General features: G+C 37.5%; 1 protein-coding gene across 3 annotated transcripts in view; it reads right to left on the bottom strand.

The window, feature by feature from the left end:
- LOC111265346 (glutamate receptor ionotropic, kainate 2) overlaps positions 1-17,326 on the bottom strand; it is a 70,787-nt gene that overhangs the window by 15,707 nt on the left and 37,754 nt on the right. For all 3 annotated transcript variants that reach the window (XM_022841941.2, XM_022841942.2, XM_022841943.2), the window contains exons 2-5: positions 14,677-14,829; positions 10,489-10,791; positions 3,077-3,243; positions 1,658-1,711 (exon numbers count right to left, since the gene is read on the bottom strand). In XM_022841941.2, coding sequence (XP_022697676.1) covers positions 1,658-1,711; positions 3,077-3,243; positions 10,489-10,791; positions 14,677-14,829 — 677 coding nt within the window. The remainder of the gene's footprint in view (positions 1-1,657; positions 1,712-3,076; positions 3,244-10,488; positions 10,792-14,676; positions 14,830-17,326) is intronic.

Below are 17,326 nucleotides of genomic sequence, written 5' to 3'. Positions count from 1 at the left end.
AGTTTCTATTAGCAAAGCCGCTCCAGTCATTAAAACGAACTTACTAAACTTTCATCTGGTTCATAATAGTACTGGGCGTATTTAAGTAAAATTGCAAAGCATGGTATAGAATACGGTTATCCTCAAGGTTTCATTACTTTTTTAACCTTTAGTCGGATTAATTCAGAACTGTGGATACGGCCTATACTCTTTAACATATATATATACATATATATATATATATATACCATATACAATCGCATAATCGGCAAGGAATTCTAAATGTGACGTTGAGTAAAAGTTCATGTTCATTCATAAAACATTATGTCGGCACCTATAGGCCAAATACATGGAGCGTACACATATGTATAGTTTGTTACCTTATAATTTAATAAAGGTTTTGAGGAACGCCTTTCCATACTTCAAGCTCAGTCAGTTTGCTTCCCCAGTGTAACTAGCAAAGGGTCGTTCTGTTCATTAAAAGCAGGTTATGCGGTATAAAAGGTAGAGGTGTAAGCAGTGCATACGATGGCATTTAGTCTGAGTTATCATATTAGAAATAAACGAGCCTAATGGATTGGATCATTTGCTTGATAGGTTAAAATCTAGTAGAGTGTGCACTCTTTTGCCTAGTAGAATGACCACTTTGATCAGATAGGTATCTAACTGACCTATTGACTATTAGGACAACGAAAGGCTAGTTTAGGTTATATTGACCCACGAAAGTGGAATATCTGGTGATGGCTAAGTATGCCAAGAAGAGGAACGCAGCTAGCAAAATACATCAATGCCGTCTGCCTTGTATATCATTAGGTCCCAGAGATTCTCTGTGGTGGACAAGTTTCCCAGGTACGTGCCTGGCGATCTCTGTTCTATAGCATCTCGGTGATCACGAAGCTATAACTTGCTGGTCGTAAAAGGAAAGCGAACAATATCCTGTTCGCAGCGAACAATACCCGTTATAATACATAAAACAATTGTTTACAGAGAAACGACGGCACGTAATATACTACGATTTTTAAAAGTACGGATTCGCGATTTTTAATTATTCAAACAAGATAATCTACGAATGTGCAATACATTGTTCTTTATAAAAAGACCTTGATCCAAACCTTTTATTAAATATATCAAACACGCTAGACGTCGATAGCTTATGCCACTGAACGCCAGCACTGCGATGTTAGAACAATAAAACGCCACCACATAAATGTTCGTAATGGTAGCCATTTTATTGTAAGTTTAAGCGGTTCAAGTAAAAAAAACTAAAGCTCTCATTTGCACTAACATCGTACCTTTAAAAAAAATCATAACCTTTTATAATACAGTCAAAAGAAACTGAAATTCCCAGGAAATAAGTAAGAGTCTCGTTTTATCGGTATCGCACAGGGTCGTTAAGATAGCTCATCGCGGTGCCCTTAATACTAAGAAGTATAGCAGGATAATAAGGATAACAAGCAATATAACCGACACTCTACGTTAATAGCTAGCGAGTGATTTAATCGAAATGTAAGGTACCTGTTCTGTCTCAAAATATTACATCTTTCTCGAAAACCCATAAATCGGTTCTGATTAAAATCCATATATCGAATGACATCTAAGCGATAATTAAATGTAAGACATACAATTCAGCAACTTACTATGTCTATGAATATTGATTTGATAGCTAGTCGTATTATACCTGCGCAGTGACGAAGTAGCTAAAGTATTCAGATAACAAACCAACAATACCCGCCTGGAAACAAACAAAAAAACATGGAAAGTTATAATAGCCAGTAAGTTAGGTGGCATATACCAATAAAGTGATACAATGCAATAGTAAAATATTAATGCAAATGAACTGTGTTTGCAAAATATGACCAATTACGATATTATCATTAGTATGTAATTTTAGTATAGGTAATTTATTTGAGCTATTTTTTTTTTATTGCAACCTGTTTTCACTCTGTATTGTTTATTCTTGCTTCAGTGTCAGCGTCGTCTCAGAAAGCTTGAAAAATCCAAGCTTGATATATTTATTGCGACGTGCTAAATATAAAATATGCGAATTGCCTCTCTAGCTGTCTTTCCAGGTTTTCGCCTTTATTATTTTCATTCCATCATCGTTTTCTCTTATGTCTTGCCACTCTATTGGCATTGGTTTATTCCTACTGTGTTCAACATTACACGAAATGTAAAATAAGCCTAAGGCGAAAATTCCAGTTGTGTTACCTATCGAAACCCCTGTAACTACACAACGGTATAGACACCTAGATTAGTCTGGCAGGAAACGGTGACGACCTTGTGTTCGCAAGCTCGATTATGGTGTAAACGCATGTTCTTTATTTTCTGAGAGAGAATGGTGCAAACGATAGGCAAAACCGTGCTAGAGGCGATACCGCTGCAAAGGATGCGGGCCACTCTTCGAACGACTTCAGCCACATCGGCACGATTTTGTTGTACTCGTCTTCCTTCTCTCGCATTCCTACTTATTTTTCTCCCTGCTCTTGCTATTACCGACCGAATGTGCATGCTGTCTGACACTCAACCCATATGAATGCCACTGAACAGAGAGCTCATCTCGCAATGGCCCATGAAGACAGTAGCGGAAGCAGAACTTCCAAGCACGTACGAGGTCTGTCGAGATGTCTCGAGCCCTTCGTCATAATAATATCAGTGAAAGGAGCTTCTCTCAGTCTTGCTAACGATCGCGCAGGTGTCTCTTGGACTCTTGAATTAGCAGCAAAGGCAACGCCGGCGAAAGCCGTAGCGGTCGCTTCCCACCACCTCGTTCAACCTCGTCCATCATATCAGCCACCAGACGGAGATAGCAAGGGTCTGTCTCCTAGCCAGACCCATACCACTGCTGTCCCACCGTCTGTTTATGCGTCACTTTTCAACCCCATCCGAGAGCTCCTAGAAGTTATCTTACCCACAAATGACGGTCTCCTCTAAAAAAAAGCCGGTATAGCACAACAAGAGTTACTGTTGTGTACATCCAAAGTAAGCCATCTCTTGAAACACAGCAAAAGAAGCAAATGCAACAAACAGACGCGCTGTGCATGAAAAAAAGTTGAAATACATTGGAATACTGACCGATACACTATAAAGAATCACTTACAAGACGGAAGAAGTCGTTAGCGCGATCGGCGGGCAACTGAACGATGTAGTTGTATTGCGGGTCACTGCCGATTTCGCGAATGAGTCTTTTCGTGCCCCGTTCTCCGCGTTGGTATTGATAAAGCAGAATATTTTTATTTTTAATAAGCTCCGCAAGCTCGACAAGGTCTGCAAGGAAATATAATAACTGCTATTAACGAGAGACATGGAAATTATACGTATATATGTGAATTACAGAAGGACATAAGTGTTCTTGATTTATGCGGACTGTACCTATATTAGCAAGGAAAACCGGCACGCCTTCATTAAAGACGATATTTTTTTTTATCTAAACAACTGCATACGAGCCAGTGCTGGTACATGTATTTGGAAAAGATTTTGCCATTCATTTCTTTTTCTACGGATATTGACTACTTAAAGGTGTGTATACAGAATACGTTGAATTCTGGAAGCAAAGGTAATTATACAATGGCTCTTAAATGAAGCACCGTGATAATTCAATATATGCCGTTGAACATAGGTATTTGATTAAATGTTAGATATGTAGTGCACCGCCAAGCCATTTTGCTCTAGAAGTATATAAGTGCTACAAAGACAACGTAGTGCAAATATGTAACCCAACGAAAGTGAAGTACAGTACTCATATGCCTTTCGTATGAGAAAGTGCGTCAATGTTATGTCCTTTATTTCGAAATATTTTGTGTGTTTGTGCTAACTTATCATTCCCGAAGGGTTTAGTAAAATATATGTTTAGCCACATTTAATATAAGCCGTAAAAGAATTTCAAGTAGACTACATAGTCCGAAAAACAGAAAGTGATAAGCAAAAGACTTGTAATACCCCTATAATATAGTTATTTCAGTATTATCGTACCGGATATAGTCTTAAAAAAGTCTGTTGACATCAATATTATATATAATCTCTCTTTAATACATATTACTAGAATTCTGTCTGTTTATGTATATACAATAATTTGTTTCTCTGAAATATGATAACTGACAGGAATAACTTCGGTCGGTAATGTTTTATCCTGAGCTTGCGTGGACCATTAATTTTTCTAACGGGATGAATAGTCCATCGCAGGTAGTAGTTCTTACTACTTCGGGGCAACCAGTACTGAGTCATTTACTCGAAAACGTTTAATCGTTTTTAAAAAATTTATATGCAATTTTTTTCCTGATTTAAGTTACTCAATATGAGCACGTATTTGAATTATAGAGAAAAATGTATGTTTCACTTCTCTACAACTGACAGGTTAATGGGTGATTGCAGAAATGAAAGAGAATTTGAAATTGTATTGATTTGATCGTCAAGAAACAGATTACCTGTGATGACAAAGCGAAATAAGTACAACAGCAGAATACAAAAACTATAAGAACGTTTCCATGGGCGAGCGAAATTGCTTTAACCATGCAAAATGGCAATGATAACCTTAGCGGTCTGCACGTGCGCTAGAATTCAGTTACGAAAACACCTAGCGATAAAATGGAGCTTCGGGTGATGTCGGCGGTTAACCTCACATGAATGGAACAAAATTACTTTGGTTTCACGAAAAAAAACTTCGCTGCATGTATCAGTACACATGCAGAATAAAACCGAATAGATAACGATGGCAATACGGGAAAGCTGGAGCAGAATAATGTGCTATTCCTAACAGAGTAACGACGCTACTAGAATACCTAATAAAAGAATGGTCTCAATGTAAGGGGGCGATGAAACTGGAAGAGGCTTAGGGACACATGATATTGTCTAAATTCGATACTAAACGTAGACAGTTCGTTTCGTGCTGGAAGGAGTCAGTCGTTCAATATAATTCCTCAAGGCCATATCGGACGTAAAAAGTGAAATGTGGATGTAGGAAAAAGAAATTTGTAAAATCGAATATCTGTAACAGACTTTAAGTTACTTTGTATGTAAACAGTCGCTAGTATAGTAATTGCACCGTGATGGCCATGAGGTAGCTGAGCCAATGCAATAGATCACTATAATTAAATAGCTAAAACGAAACAATGAAATCAATGCAACCAAACGTCAGGAGGGTGTAAGTCTACAATTTATTTTATGATAAGTTGGGTGTGACATTAATTAAATTCCTTAATATTAGCATAAAATGATCGCATAATTGCAGCGCAGTAAGAGAATCATTAGAACATGCCTGTAAAAGTATGGAATAATTACAGGTTAAACATGGTAATTGCAAAGGTATAACTCTTGGTATGTACTAGACCTATAGTATAGTGTTTCATACTGGCTGGATGTTACATGAAGACGAGTTGAATCAACAGCCAACTAGGGGTAGCATAACAAAGAGAACGTAATCATTATATAAAAGGCTTAAGTTATTCAACGATCTGATTAGCAGTAGTTTGTCACTTAATAAGTTTATTCCAATTGGAGAACAAAATAGGCAGAATAAATTGAGTGCAACAGAATAACCACGTCTTTATTTACAATCTACACTAGTTGGGTGCGACAGCAGCGCACTAGCGTAGTATACCACTGAAGTCTGTGTCCGTCTGCCTATGTATTAACCTGTTTCTCTAGAATAGTTTGTGCAGAGTTATATTTGTGACTTAACATGTTAAGAATAAATAGAGTTTCATTAAATTTTGGCAACTAGGCAAACAATCGTTCCCAGTATTTGTTGAATTTGTTAGCATGGAAATTTTAAAATAGATGAGTTGCAGACGGAAAATAATAAAAATGCAAACATTTACACGTATTCAGAAACTTTTCAGCGAAGTAGCGGCTTGCTTAGAAGCGATTTCACACGTAAAACGAGAAGAGTAAAAGGGTGATGGCAACTTACTATTAGATCTGCCTTTAAAATACAGGTTTCATCAGATGGGTAACTACTTGCAGTCGTAGTACCCAGGGCTGTATGTATGTATGTACATCAATCTAATCTATTGGTATAGAGAGTAAATAGATTCCGAAGGCGTCAATAAAAGGTTCGGTACAGAACTGTGTTTGTATTGCTATGCAGGGCACATACTTGCGTGAACACGTTACTCACACTGTTCTTAGTCAGCTTAAGTGGGAGAAAGATGGAGCGAAAGAGACCAGACAGCCAGAATCTTTTTTTCGTGCAGTTTTCAGATTCGGTTTCGGCCGAAACTGCTTCAGTAGTCGGGCGTGGTATCCGGTCTATGCAAGACTTTTCCAACCCCTTCCTCTCTCCCATCTGTTCCTTCCTTGCTTGAGCCCCGATTTGCCTGCCTCCGTCGGCGCGTAGGCCGACCCTCGCTGTCTACATCCCATCTTCCGCTCTTGTGCCCGCATACTGTATGTGGAAGAGCCGAAGTATTGAAAAAAACTCTGGCCCCTTTTCTCTGTATTCTATCGATGGAGCCGAGCACCAGCTCATTATTCCCTTCGCACGTTCGAAACTCGCCTTTGGCCTGAGGCCCTTCTACATTGTAGAGACACCGACGCAGACGTCCCTAAATTTTTGTCCTTCTAGTAGTCTTTAATGAGTTGGCTACGTAACTGCTATGATCGTCAGCGATGAACCGTCTGCTCAAACATGCTTGCCCTTATCCCCTCCCCTTCGAACGCGTTACAAATCACCGCCAATTTTCCACTTAAGCGAACAGAAAGATCATAACTCGTGACGACTGTCCATTACAAGCTATCTTAATGCTATGCGTTACAGAGAAACATGCCTCCCCTCCTTCTTTCATGCTGCTATCCTTGTTTATTTATTCCTGTAGACACACATTATATATATATGTGTGGATATGGTAATCCGTGACCATACTTTACGGCAGCTTCGGGTATAATTTTGTGTAATTGCACTTTCAGCGTGAAATTAATTCCCCATCAAATGATTGCGACAGACCGTGTTTGGAATTAAAGAGGAGCACGTATACGTGCCTCATTAGATTAATGGAAAATCCAAATCCTTTTGTCGCCATGTTCCTATATATACGAACCAGTCAATCACGGAGCTGTATTGCGCTAAAAGCAATTAAACACCCATAAACGGCAAGTGCTTAATATTCAGAATATTGCTATCATAATAAAGCATTAGTATCGAATCCAACAGATCTTGCACAGTCGTCGCTTCACCAAAAGTCGATCAAGTAGTGCAAAATATAAAAGCATATAAAAAAATTCTAAATGTTATTATTTTATGACGAATTATTTGGTCGCAATTTATTTTACATTGCAAAGAACTTTTTTTTTTTTGTTATAATCATTAAGCTAGCCACCTACATAGACTTCCACGACCTTTTAGCTATCTCGTTTTTACTAAGGAATAGTTTGAAGAAGACAGAAGAAGTATCATGAAATTACTTTTTACGAGTTTTTAAGAAGATAAGACTAGTTTTTGAGTTTTTCCGTTCGTAAAAGGTTAGTACATCACTATTACGGATCGCTGCGTTTCAAATTAAGCAACGCGGCTACATAATTTTAAAAGAGTAATTAAACGGTTAATATCAAATTGGTATGCGTATGTAACGAATGACGCAATACCCTTTTATATGAATAATGTATGTATAGTAGCATGTAAAAATAATCAATGATCCTATCATTTTGTCAGTGTTGTATGTTCCATCGTGAACCAAATCCTTTCAGTTTATCCTCCGAGAAATACATTTTATTTTGATCATGTGGAAATGCATTTGATACCTTGAGACACTAAAAGTTAAATAGTATGTAAAATTGATTTAAATGGTTCTACATGTGTGAAGCCTATGTGATAATCTTTTAATAATATTTTATTAAATAAATAATGTTTTATTTTCATGTTCAATGCCTCTGTACGCATTATCATTTAGCTCTAGTAATAGACGACGCACCTCAGCTTTATATAGCTAATAGTGGTAATCATCTCAAATATTCATTTTATCATCCGTATTTTCTATCCTAAGTTTTGCAAGCTCATTTTTCTTTCAGGTTTTTTTTACAGGTCTACATTGCAATATAAGTGCTTTGATATCTACCAAGGAGTTCTCCCAAGAGCTACTCACATTGTCGTTCAACAGACTAATGTGAATTAAGATGAAAGAACTACATATGAAACGCATTTGTCGTGAGACATTAGTCTAATAGTTAAGTTGCTGAAGACTTTTGCTTAATATTCAGTTTCGTTTAAGCTTAAAACCGAAGCTAATGAACGGGTTTATAATTATGATTCTACTTCAAAAGCTAGCACTGTCGAAGCACATGAACAAAAGGGCCTGCCATGCGCCAGCAAACGAATTACGAATTTTTCTATCATCAACAGACAAACTTTCATCAAAGCGGATTGGCCTATTTATATAATTTAATTAATTTATTCTGTGTAACGTTGTGTTATTGTTTGATAGACATTTTGATCGAAAGATTCGCAAATCTAAAAATGGCTATTGTACACTCTTCTGCCACAAGCGTCTTGCTTGCCGTATGCCTTCGCGGTTGGCATTACACAACGGACACAAGCTGTAATATCTATTTATATTCATGTTCTTATTCAGTAGGCACTAATATAAATAGGAAAATATATAACTTAATGATTAAAATGAAATTATAAGTCCGCCAGAATGATGCCAAAAATAATAACAATAATAATTTAAATGCAATTAAGAAGCTTTTATAGCTATAATCAATAATGCCTACTAAAAGATACATTAATCTACTTGTTAAACTTACAATTCATATGTCGAGGTAACTTTCGAAAAAAGTATTACGATCTTTGTCATACCCGATAACTAGATGCGCAAAATTAATATTTTTCTAGCTAAAAATATATTCGGCGTTTACAAATACCAACGCATTATTTCAAAAGAACGTTTCTACTTTGCATGCTAACTAGTATTTTGAAGAAAAAGTGGTTTTAAAAAGCACGCGGCTTTTTGCAACAGATTTGCCCTTTGCATTAGGCTAGCGCATACAACTTTTGCTACCTCTAGTAATAGAAGTCGTATATCATTACTGAATAAATAGGTACTGTGTCTTGTGGTATCTCTCGCAAAAGACTTCCGGAAACGATCATAGTACCACGAAACAATGTTGGCCTACCATTGCTCCTCTGCGCGGAAGGTCCGTCAGTCGGCTACTTGCCGGCTTGCTTCTCAGCCTACTGTATTAGAACAATATCAACGGTACTGGTTCCGCCGTATTTCCAATCTCATAAGGCAAGCCTCTAAGGGGTTTACTTTAGGCTCTCCTGTGCCCTCATGCCCTCCACATTGCGTTCTTCCAAGTCTTTTCCAAGTCAACGGGTTTATTACGCCAACTTGTCCTACCACCACATCAAAACATCGAAACGAAGAAGACACCGACCCAAACACATAAAAAGAAAAGGGGAAGTATGGGAAGTACACTTGCTTGTCCATTGCAGTCTCGATGTTTTTAAAACAGTACATCATTAGCATGAAAAGGTTGTCCTACAGGTCGTGTTTATTCCACTACTGAACTGGACGGCAGCAAAAAATAGTAAAGTGACAAGCTGTCAGGTAGCAGTCAGAGTCCTTGGGACCTGTTCGTTCTATTCACCTGTACCTTCTTCTTATCTCTTCTATTCTGACAGGCAGCAGGAGTGCGAGTAAGAACAATTGGCCATTATGCTCTTCTCCCTTACTTAGAACTATCTGCCCTGAGCGCCCGTCCCACTGAACACGTGGATGTTGTTCCAACTGGGTAAGATGGTCGCAGCATCTTACCTTTCTGTATTCATCTATACGTTCGGTTAGCTAGATTATAATCTAGTGGGTGTTGAGTTACACATCAACTACTATCGGTTTTGTTGCATGTCCGTATTTGACTTGTTCATATAAAACACCATCTATCAGTATTCTATCTTTCTATAGAACCTGCGCGGTTATCATGCTGGGTCGTGACCTGGGCACGCGTTTGTGTTTCGTGTTTACGTCCGATATCGTTGTCTAGCATTCCATCAAACGGCTGATTCTCAGCACGAAACGAAGTTTGTATATGTTCATATTCAAACTTAGACCACAACGTTCCCTAAGATTAGCAAGCAAATACCTTACCCACTAAGCCACGACGAGGCCAATCTGACCACGCCTGCTTGACCATAAGAAAACGGCATCATCTTTATACGCCAGAGGTAACTAACTTCTTTTTCCTTCTGAAATCCACCAACACATGCCCAATAGTGATCTACCATCCGTACCTGTTATCTATGGTAATTGTGATGATGGCAGGAGGAACTTTCAATGACCTAATAGTCAGTTACAAACTGTTATATGCGAGCTATTATAAATAAGCTATTTATAAAATTCTTAAAAACTTTAAATTACTATACTAAACTTATCATAACTTATTGCGTAATTTGAAATATGCAAAAATACTTTACACTGTTCGTGATATTATAAACCACTATAAACTGCCATTTAAGAAAGCACTAAATCGACTCTCTAATGGCAACTTATTTACCAAAGAAATTTCAAATGCATTAGGCACCTTGATTTTTCTCGTAAATCAGAGCGTAGTTTTTCCATTTCTTAGCTTTGAGGATATCGGCGAAGGCCCGGCTGAGCGCTCGTGATGGCGGTAGCAGATCGAAGCAAGTAGAACAAGAAGAGGATGGTCCGGAGTTGTCTCGACCTGCTGGAGACGCCCCTGTCATGCCGACCGATGCCCCAGGCCGACCGCGCGCAAAAAAAGGCACCTGAAGACGTGCCGCAATCTCTTGAGCCATTCTGTGCGACTCATGTTGCGTCGGTCCAATGAGTGCGACACAACCGTCATCAATCAGTGCGCATGCTGTAACGAAACAACAGCAGTCGTAATAGATGTCACCTTACCAAAAATAATAATAATTATTATTATTATCAATAACAGTAATACTTTAACACTTTTTAAGTTTAGATACTAGGCAGATGATTGATCATTTATAGTGCAGCAGTGGAAAAGAGTAATATGAAATATAAATTGATATAGGCGTATCCTATATTAAACAAAGATTTACTAGAATCTATCTGAGGATCTGTTACATGAATTTTAAAGTAAAGTTCCAAATGTCTAAATGTTACATAAATGCAAAAAGTTACAACAAGAGAGCGATAATGAAAAAAAGCAAAAGAATGAACAAAGACGCAATGCTAAAACTCAAACATCAGATCATCTGCTCCAAAATCTCTATGGCATTCTGTTACGTTTTAGACTATCATGGAACACAAACTCATTTGCTCTCACGTACTTATACTGATCTGAAGTCATATTTTATACCTTTAAACTAAGTGTATTTGAATCTCTAAGTATGGTAAAATTAACCCTTTATCTGTCTCTTGTAAGGCTGAAAAATCAGCTTCAATTATTCAAATATAAATTTAAATAATCTACAAATTGTTGACTGCAAAGATAAGTTATGCAAATTGCAAGCAGAAAAAGCAATTCAGGTAAATTAATTTGTGATATCCATACTTCATATAAAGATTAAATAACTTAAATCCCGGGCAGGAGAACGAGACGCAACTCTTATATTTTTAAATCGAACCGTATAAGCATATATAATATTGCACAAACATGTGTTAATGGTAAAAAGATGGCTTCGATTGGCCAGACAGTTTGAGGTTCAATCTACGGAATCAGTTTGTATGTTTCAGAAACCTAAAAATTAAAAATAAGGTCATTGTAGGATGAAGATAATCTCCAATCTTGGCTTTAAAAATTCTCGTGGGATCGGATAGCCGTATATAATAAGAGCAATCAGCTGTCAAAAATCCCAGCGCAGCAAACCCCAGCCATAGTATCTGGTATTATAGGGCTCCAATCTAGGGCCATTTATTACAAAGTTAGGATTAAAGTCGGTTATAATAGCCTCAAGGGAGACATTAGGTAAAAAAACCAGGCACAATTTTTTTCACATCATACTAAACAGAGTATTCGATGTAACTTGTGTCGATGCAAGCTATAAAGATTATTAGAGTCAGTTTAAACGGAAGATCATGTACTCGAAAGCACGTTTTTCCTGGAATTCCTCTATAGATTCAGACACCCTAGGCTGCCTTGTTTTGACCAAACATCTCAGATGACACGAAATGTAATATAGTGGAGTTGGGCTATGCTTGCCACTAAGTTTGGAACGATTCAGTATTGCAATTGAGTTTCTGTAACATTACTATAGACTGAACTTGTGGGCTTAAGTCTAAAAATATAGGTTGTACAGCCATGAACTATTTAAAATAAGAATATCAAAAGGCCTCTTTTTTTTAGTTCATTTTCGAGACAAGCATATCGGGTCTTCCATATGAAAATCCATAGTAGACAAAAGGTAAGCTTGCAGTCACATACAAAAGAGTATAAAGTGACGTTGGTGTATCCGCAAAAATACTGGTTTAAGCAACTCGGAATGTAAACCCTTTTCAAAAAAAAATTGCTTTTTTCGTTCCATATTATTATACCTAGGACAAATATGGTTTTGGTTCATCCTATATCAAATGACGGCCTTTTAAATTGCTTGTACATGATTTAGTCTCGTTTTCACACAGTATCGCTATATCCTTCGCTTACACCTACGCCTGCTCTAGAGTTCTTTTGTTAAGGAAGTGTAAGTAGGCTGTGTAATTGTATTTGCTTACCTAAGAAAGCAAGGGAGATAGGTCGTTGCTATATAAACGATTGGAAATCTCAAGTGAAATTTCTGCAAATTAAAATATCGGATAAGCTGTGTTTGCCGAAGCCATCAAGAAAGTCTGAACTAACTATAAACCATTTTTTATTATTTATGCAAATGTAAATATTAACGGGTTTAATGCTATCGTTGTAAAGTAATATAGGCATTCAAATAGTGTTATCTGCCTAATTTTTGCACATGAAGAACCCGAAATCAACTTTTTCTGAAACCGTGAGCTTAGTATTGTTCCCTTGTGTCGCTGGCTCGGGTACATGGCACCAAATGCATCACTTATAGTTAGATCTAATAGTATTATGATAGCTGTTATTAATAGCCGCGCCATGTACGATGAGAGCATAACAGAAGGAACGTATTTAGTAGTCTTTAGACGTTCCATTCAGGCTATGTAGGGCATTTAATTTATTTAAGGCAGACAGTTTTGTTTTTCGTCCTTGATAGTGACATGCTAAGCACTTACATTCTAAAGCTATGAACAGTGTTGCGTGACGAGATCGCGTACTTAATCTACTCGAAGTACTGTGAACCAGTCTACCTTTTTTTGTACGTGAGCCTGATACGTGACCTTCTGTTTATAAAACATAAACGTGTCTTCGATAACGAAGCCTTCTCCGATAATGCCTTCCATTACTCTGGATCCCCTGACTTAATTCAAAAGGCGATCAGGAAAAAATTCTAGGCGCGCATTTCACTGTATAATCACAGCGTATTATTATAGACCTCTCACGCATGTTTACACAAGTGACAAGCATATGTTCAAATATGTAGGGCGCAAAAGGTTACGACGAGTTGTTGTTATAATTTCAATTCGTATAACCTGAGTCGCAAGAAATATCTATGGGTCATTTTTTACAAACTTCTTTACTACGCGTAAAGTAGAATTAGTTCTATCATTTAGGTTCTACTTAGAGTGCTGTTCAAACACTTAATTTTTTTTTATAAAGAATATCAAACACACTATACCATGATTTATTTAAACTTCGTTATTGTTGAGCTGTCAATAACGGGTCCATTGCATTTTCACTGCACGTGACAATATGATGGTTTCAGATGTCAGATAAGCTGTCGTTATGTGAAGTTGAACTGGCTTCCCTAAAACTTCCCCAATGTCAGGTCAATCAAGTATATCTTCGTGTTAGATAAAAGTTCAAATAGTGTCAATGAACAAGTGTCGTCAATCAAGAAACAGTCAGTGAGGCGTATATAGGTGCAAAATATAATTTCTTTTAGAATGCACTGTATCACTGACCACATCAATGAGCAGTTGCATAACCATCCTACGGAAATTTTAAGAAGACTATATATTAATTCATCTGAAAACAAGTCACGTGTGGCCTACCGTGTCTCAGGGGAGTTCTCTGTAATGCTGTTGGGAGGATTCGCTTCTGGTTTCGTCTGTTGAACTTTTCCCTCGCTCTGAATCCTAGTAGGTCATGCTTTTTTGCGATGTACACGTAAACAGTCCTTTTTGCATCATGTCGCATATTATTAAAAAGGATTTGATAACTCGTATTTGGTTAGGTTTCTTAGTATACGATGCCAAACATTTACAAAACCCACACGAAGTGCACGAAATTCTGTGTATAGCATATATTTTAAACCCTGCGTCATGTAGTTTAAAACGTTCAGCAGAGTAGCGTTAGAAGCAATGCAAAAAGGTAAGGTAAGAAAGGTGTATGAAAGTCGATTTCACGTATTCTCAACAATTATTTTTTTTATTTCAAACAAAGCTCTCATATATTCTATATATTTTTATCCATAGCTTGAGGCAACCATCCTTGCCTTCTCTGTTAGTAACTTAGCCGTCTCCGGTACTAAGCAAGTCCGCAAGTCAACTAAAAGCATTTATCGATCATTTTAAAGTTTGTTGGGACCCCAGCGTTGCGTCCAAAATGTGAATGAAAAACAGTTTAAAACGAATTGACCATAAACAAAATCTATAAAACAAACATTAAGGTGAAATAAACGAATAAAAGTTCCCCTATGACGCCATTATTTCACATAATGTAACTTACTGGCTTTAGCCGCAGCAAAAGAATTTGTGACCTTTACGCGGACAACATGTAGTCGAAATCGGGGCAGTATTTTATGGTCAGCGTTGATTCGGGCTACCAGTGTATCCATTAGTGCTCCGGAAGCTACTTGTTCGTCCTCATCTAACAGAGCGCCTGAAAACGTCAACACGTATCGCATAAACATGGAGAATCAATTGAGCCTGTACAATCATCTATGACACATGCATAAACAGAAGCATATAAGAATACATTGTTTCATATAGAATTGTTTTTCGGTTAAGTATTAGAGGATTATGGTCTACGGTGATATACTGATATAAAGAGACATATTCAAGTCATCAAATATAACAGCTAATCAATGGGTCGAAATCCAGTATGTTACATCTACCTAGTATTTGTCTAATAGTTTTTTAGGGCACGCGTATGTAATAAACATACACGTAGAGGACTAGGGGCCTGTATTTACTTATTATAAATACTTAAGTGCTTCTTAGACTTAAGGGCATGTCGTATGTTTTGGCATGCCAAATAGGGTATTGTTCGATGTCGCTCCATCTCACCAATATTTGGGTTATTCTGTGTTGTGTACGCGAATGTCTATTTTGGGTTACATCCTTTTTTTGGCCTATTAAAATATTCTGTTATACAAAGGCATCAACTTAAAGAGAAAAGTGCCCTTTATACAAAGTTTCCCTGCAAAATCGGATTATACTTCTCATATTCTGTGATCATTTTGTCTCTCCCTTTGGATAATGGATTCACGTTATTCTCAATCATTCTATATTCTGTTGGCTACTGAAGATTGAGAGCATCGAGCACGAAAAGAAGGGTAGTAGCACACTGCATTAAAAGTGAAGCCACTCGCTTACCACCAAACAAATCAACGAACCTCGAAGGGTTTTTATCCGTCTTTTAAACCATCGACAGTATTATCGTCTCATATCTAGCCAAAAGTATCGTACTTTAAGTTCCGTTTATGAGCTTAGTTCTCCTTTAATGAATTACTTATTAGTTGTTGATGAACAACAGACATAATAGGTCGCATTGGGAAAGGCTTTACCCATATACACAAAGATTATGCGGCCCTAGAGACATTAATAACTGCAGATTGGGGTCCAGTCCACTGATTAAACAATTGCGAAATGTGTTGAAATATCGTACTTAGAATGGAACGTACATCAGCGTTGTTGTTCAATAGCACTGTTTTTAACCATCCGTCCGTGAAAGAAACCTACATGAATCTGATTTAAAAATGTTTGTTTACTTCAGTAATTTGCTGGCTAGTAGAGAAAGTAGAGAACATCGAGATTAGAAAAGGGGGGAAGAACTCCATCTTAGAAGTTATAATCGTAAGCTGTATTTCTTAAATCCTGACGTCTAAAGGACGCGTAACTCGTACTGCAAAACTCTTACTGGGTGCGCAGGTCAAAACGATGGAGTGTGATTCTTTCTTGATTTTAAAAACTCGAACTTCTCTGCCCCTGCATTCGCTACTCAAAAACCGCAATCTCTTTAAGCTTGGCACATTGTTACCTAATCTGATTTGGCCGTCCAAGCTTGTTTTCTTACTGTCTTATGAGAAGGGTCTTACACTTCTTCTCTACCTTCTCTACCAGAAGAAACCAAAACTTTTGTTCCAAAATACTTTCTTAGTCATGACGATAAGACCCTTGGCATGGAACTGAATAGAGTGTAGCTAGAGGTGCGGTCACCCCATGTAACCTGCGCAGAAATGTTGGCCTATACTTGAGTTTATACATCAGACATAAATAGCAGCTTTTCTGAACACAGATGAATACTTGAAGGAATAAAAGGCCAACATTCTACTAAAGCTAATAAAATTGTTTAATTAGAAAGTAAATTTTAAAATGATTTTAATACAGTAGCATAAATATAGCGTAACGACCTATTGCGTGATAGACTACTTAGCATAGTGATAACACGATTAGGCCAGAAACCGGCTCGCCTAAATTAAAAGATTAACCAATCACTAATTATTCATGCTTGTAGAAGTTACGGTCTTCAGGAAAATGTGGTGTTTTCAAATAACCGATCACTCATTAGGTTATGTCAAAACATTTTTTTACATATCTTTCAAATGTCTTTCTAATAGCTATAGTGAGCGAACAATGTTGGAAATTTTAGAATTCGTGTTCAAGAGCGCCTTATACACAAAAATCCAACGAGTTTGGATATGTGCTGTAAGACAGACGTAAGCCCTTGTTTCAAACTATGGCTACATGTTTAGCTAGCCCTGTACCAGTTTGATCGTATAAGCGGGTGGGCCAGCGTCCTCAAGGACGTAATGGCCTGCCATTTGGCACAGTAGCCTTCCACGGTTTTGCTAAAGCTTTTAAAACGTCCAAATAAACGTCTTTGGCAACGGATTCATCCATGCAGCCGTGCAGAATATTTTCTAGTTACTGAATAATATAAAACGGCGTTTTGGTTCGTGCTCGAAGGAACTTAAGAGCAAATGAGATCAGATAAACGTCATAAATTCCGTTGTAGCTTCAATAAATTTTAAAAATTCTCCAGAGAAATTTGGTGCGAGCCAATATAAATCCCTCAGGTAGTCTTTTCTACCACAGTTTCGATTATCCGTGAGGTACATTTTCAGCGGAACACTGAAAACAACTACGTTTTTTAA

This window comes from Varroa jacobsoni, unplaced genomic scaffold, assembly GCF_002532875.2.
Source record: "Varroa jacobsoni isolate VJ856 unplaced genomic scaffold, vjacob_1.0 scaffold_959, whole genome shotgun sequence".
Taxonomy (NCBI): Eukaryota; Metazoa; Arthropoda; class Arachnida; order Mesostigmata; family Varroidae; genus Varroa; species Varroa jacobsoni.
The sequence above is the reverse complement of the archived record's forward strand: the minus strand, read 5'-3'. Positions and strand labels throughout refer to the sequence as shown.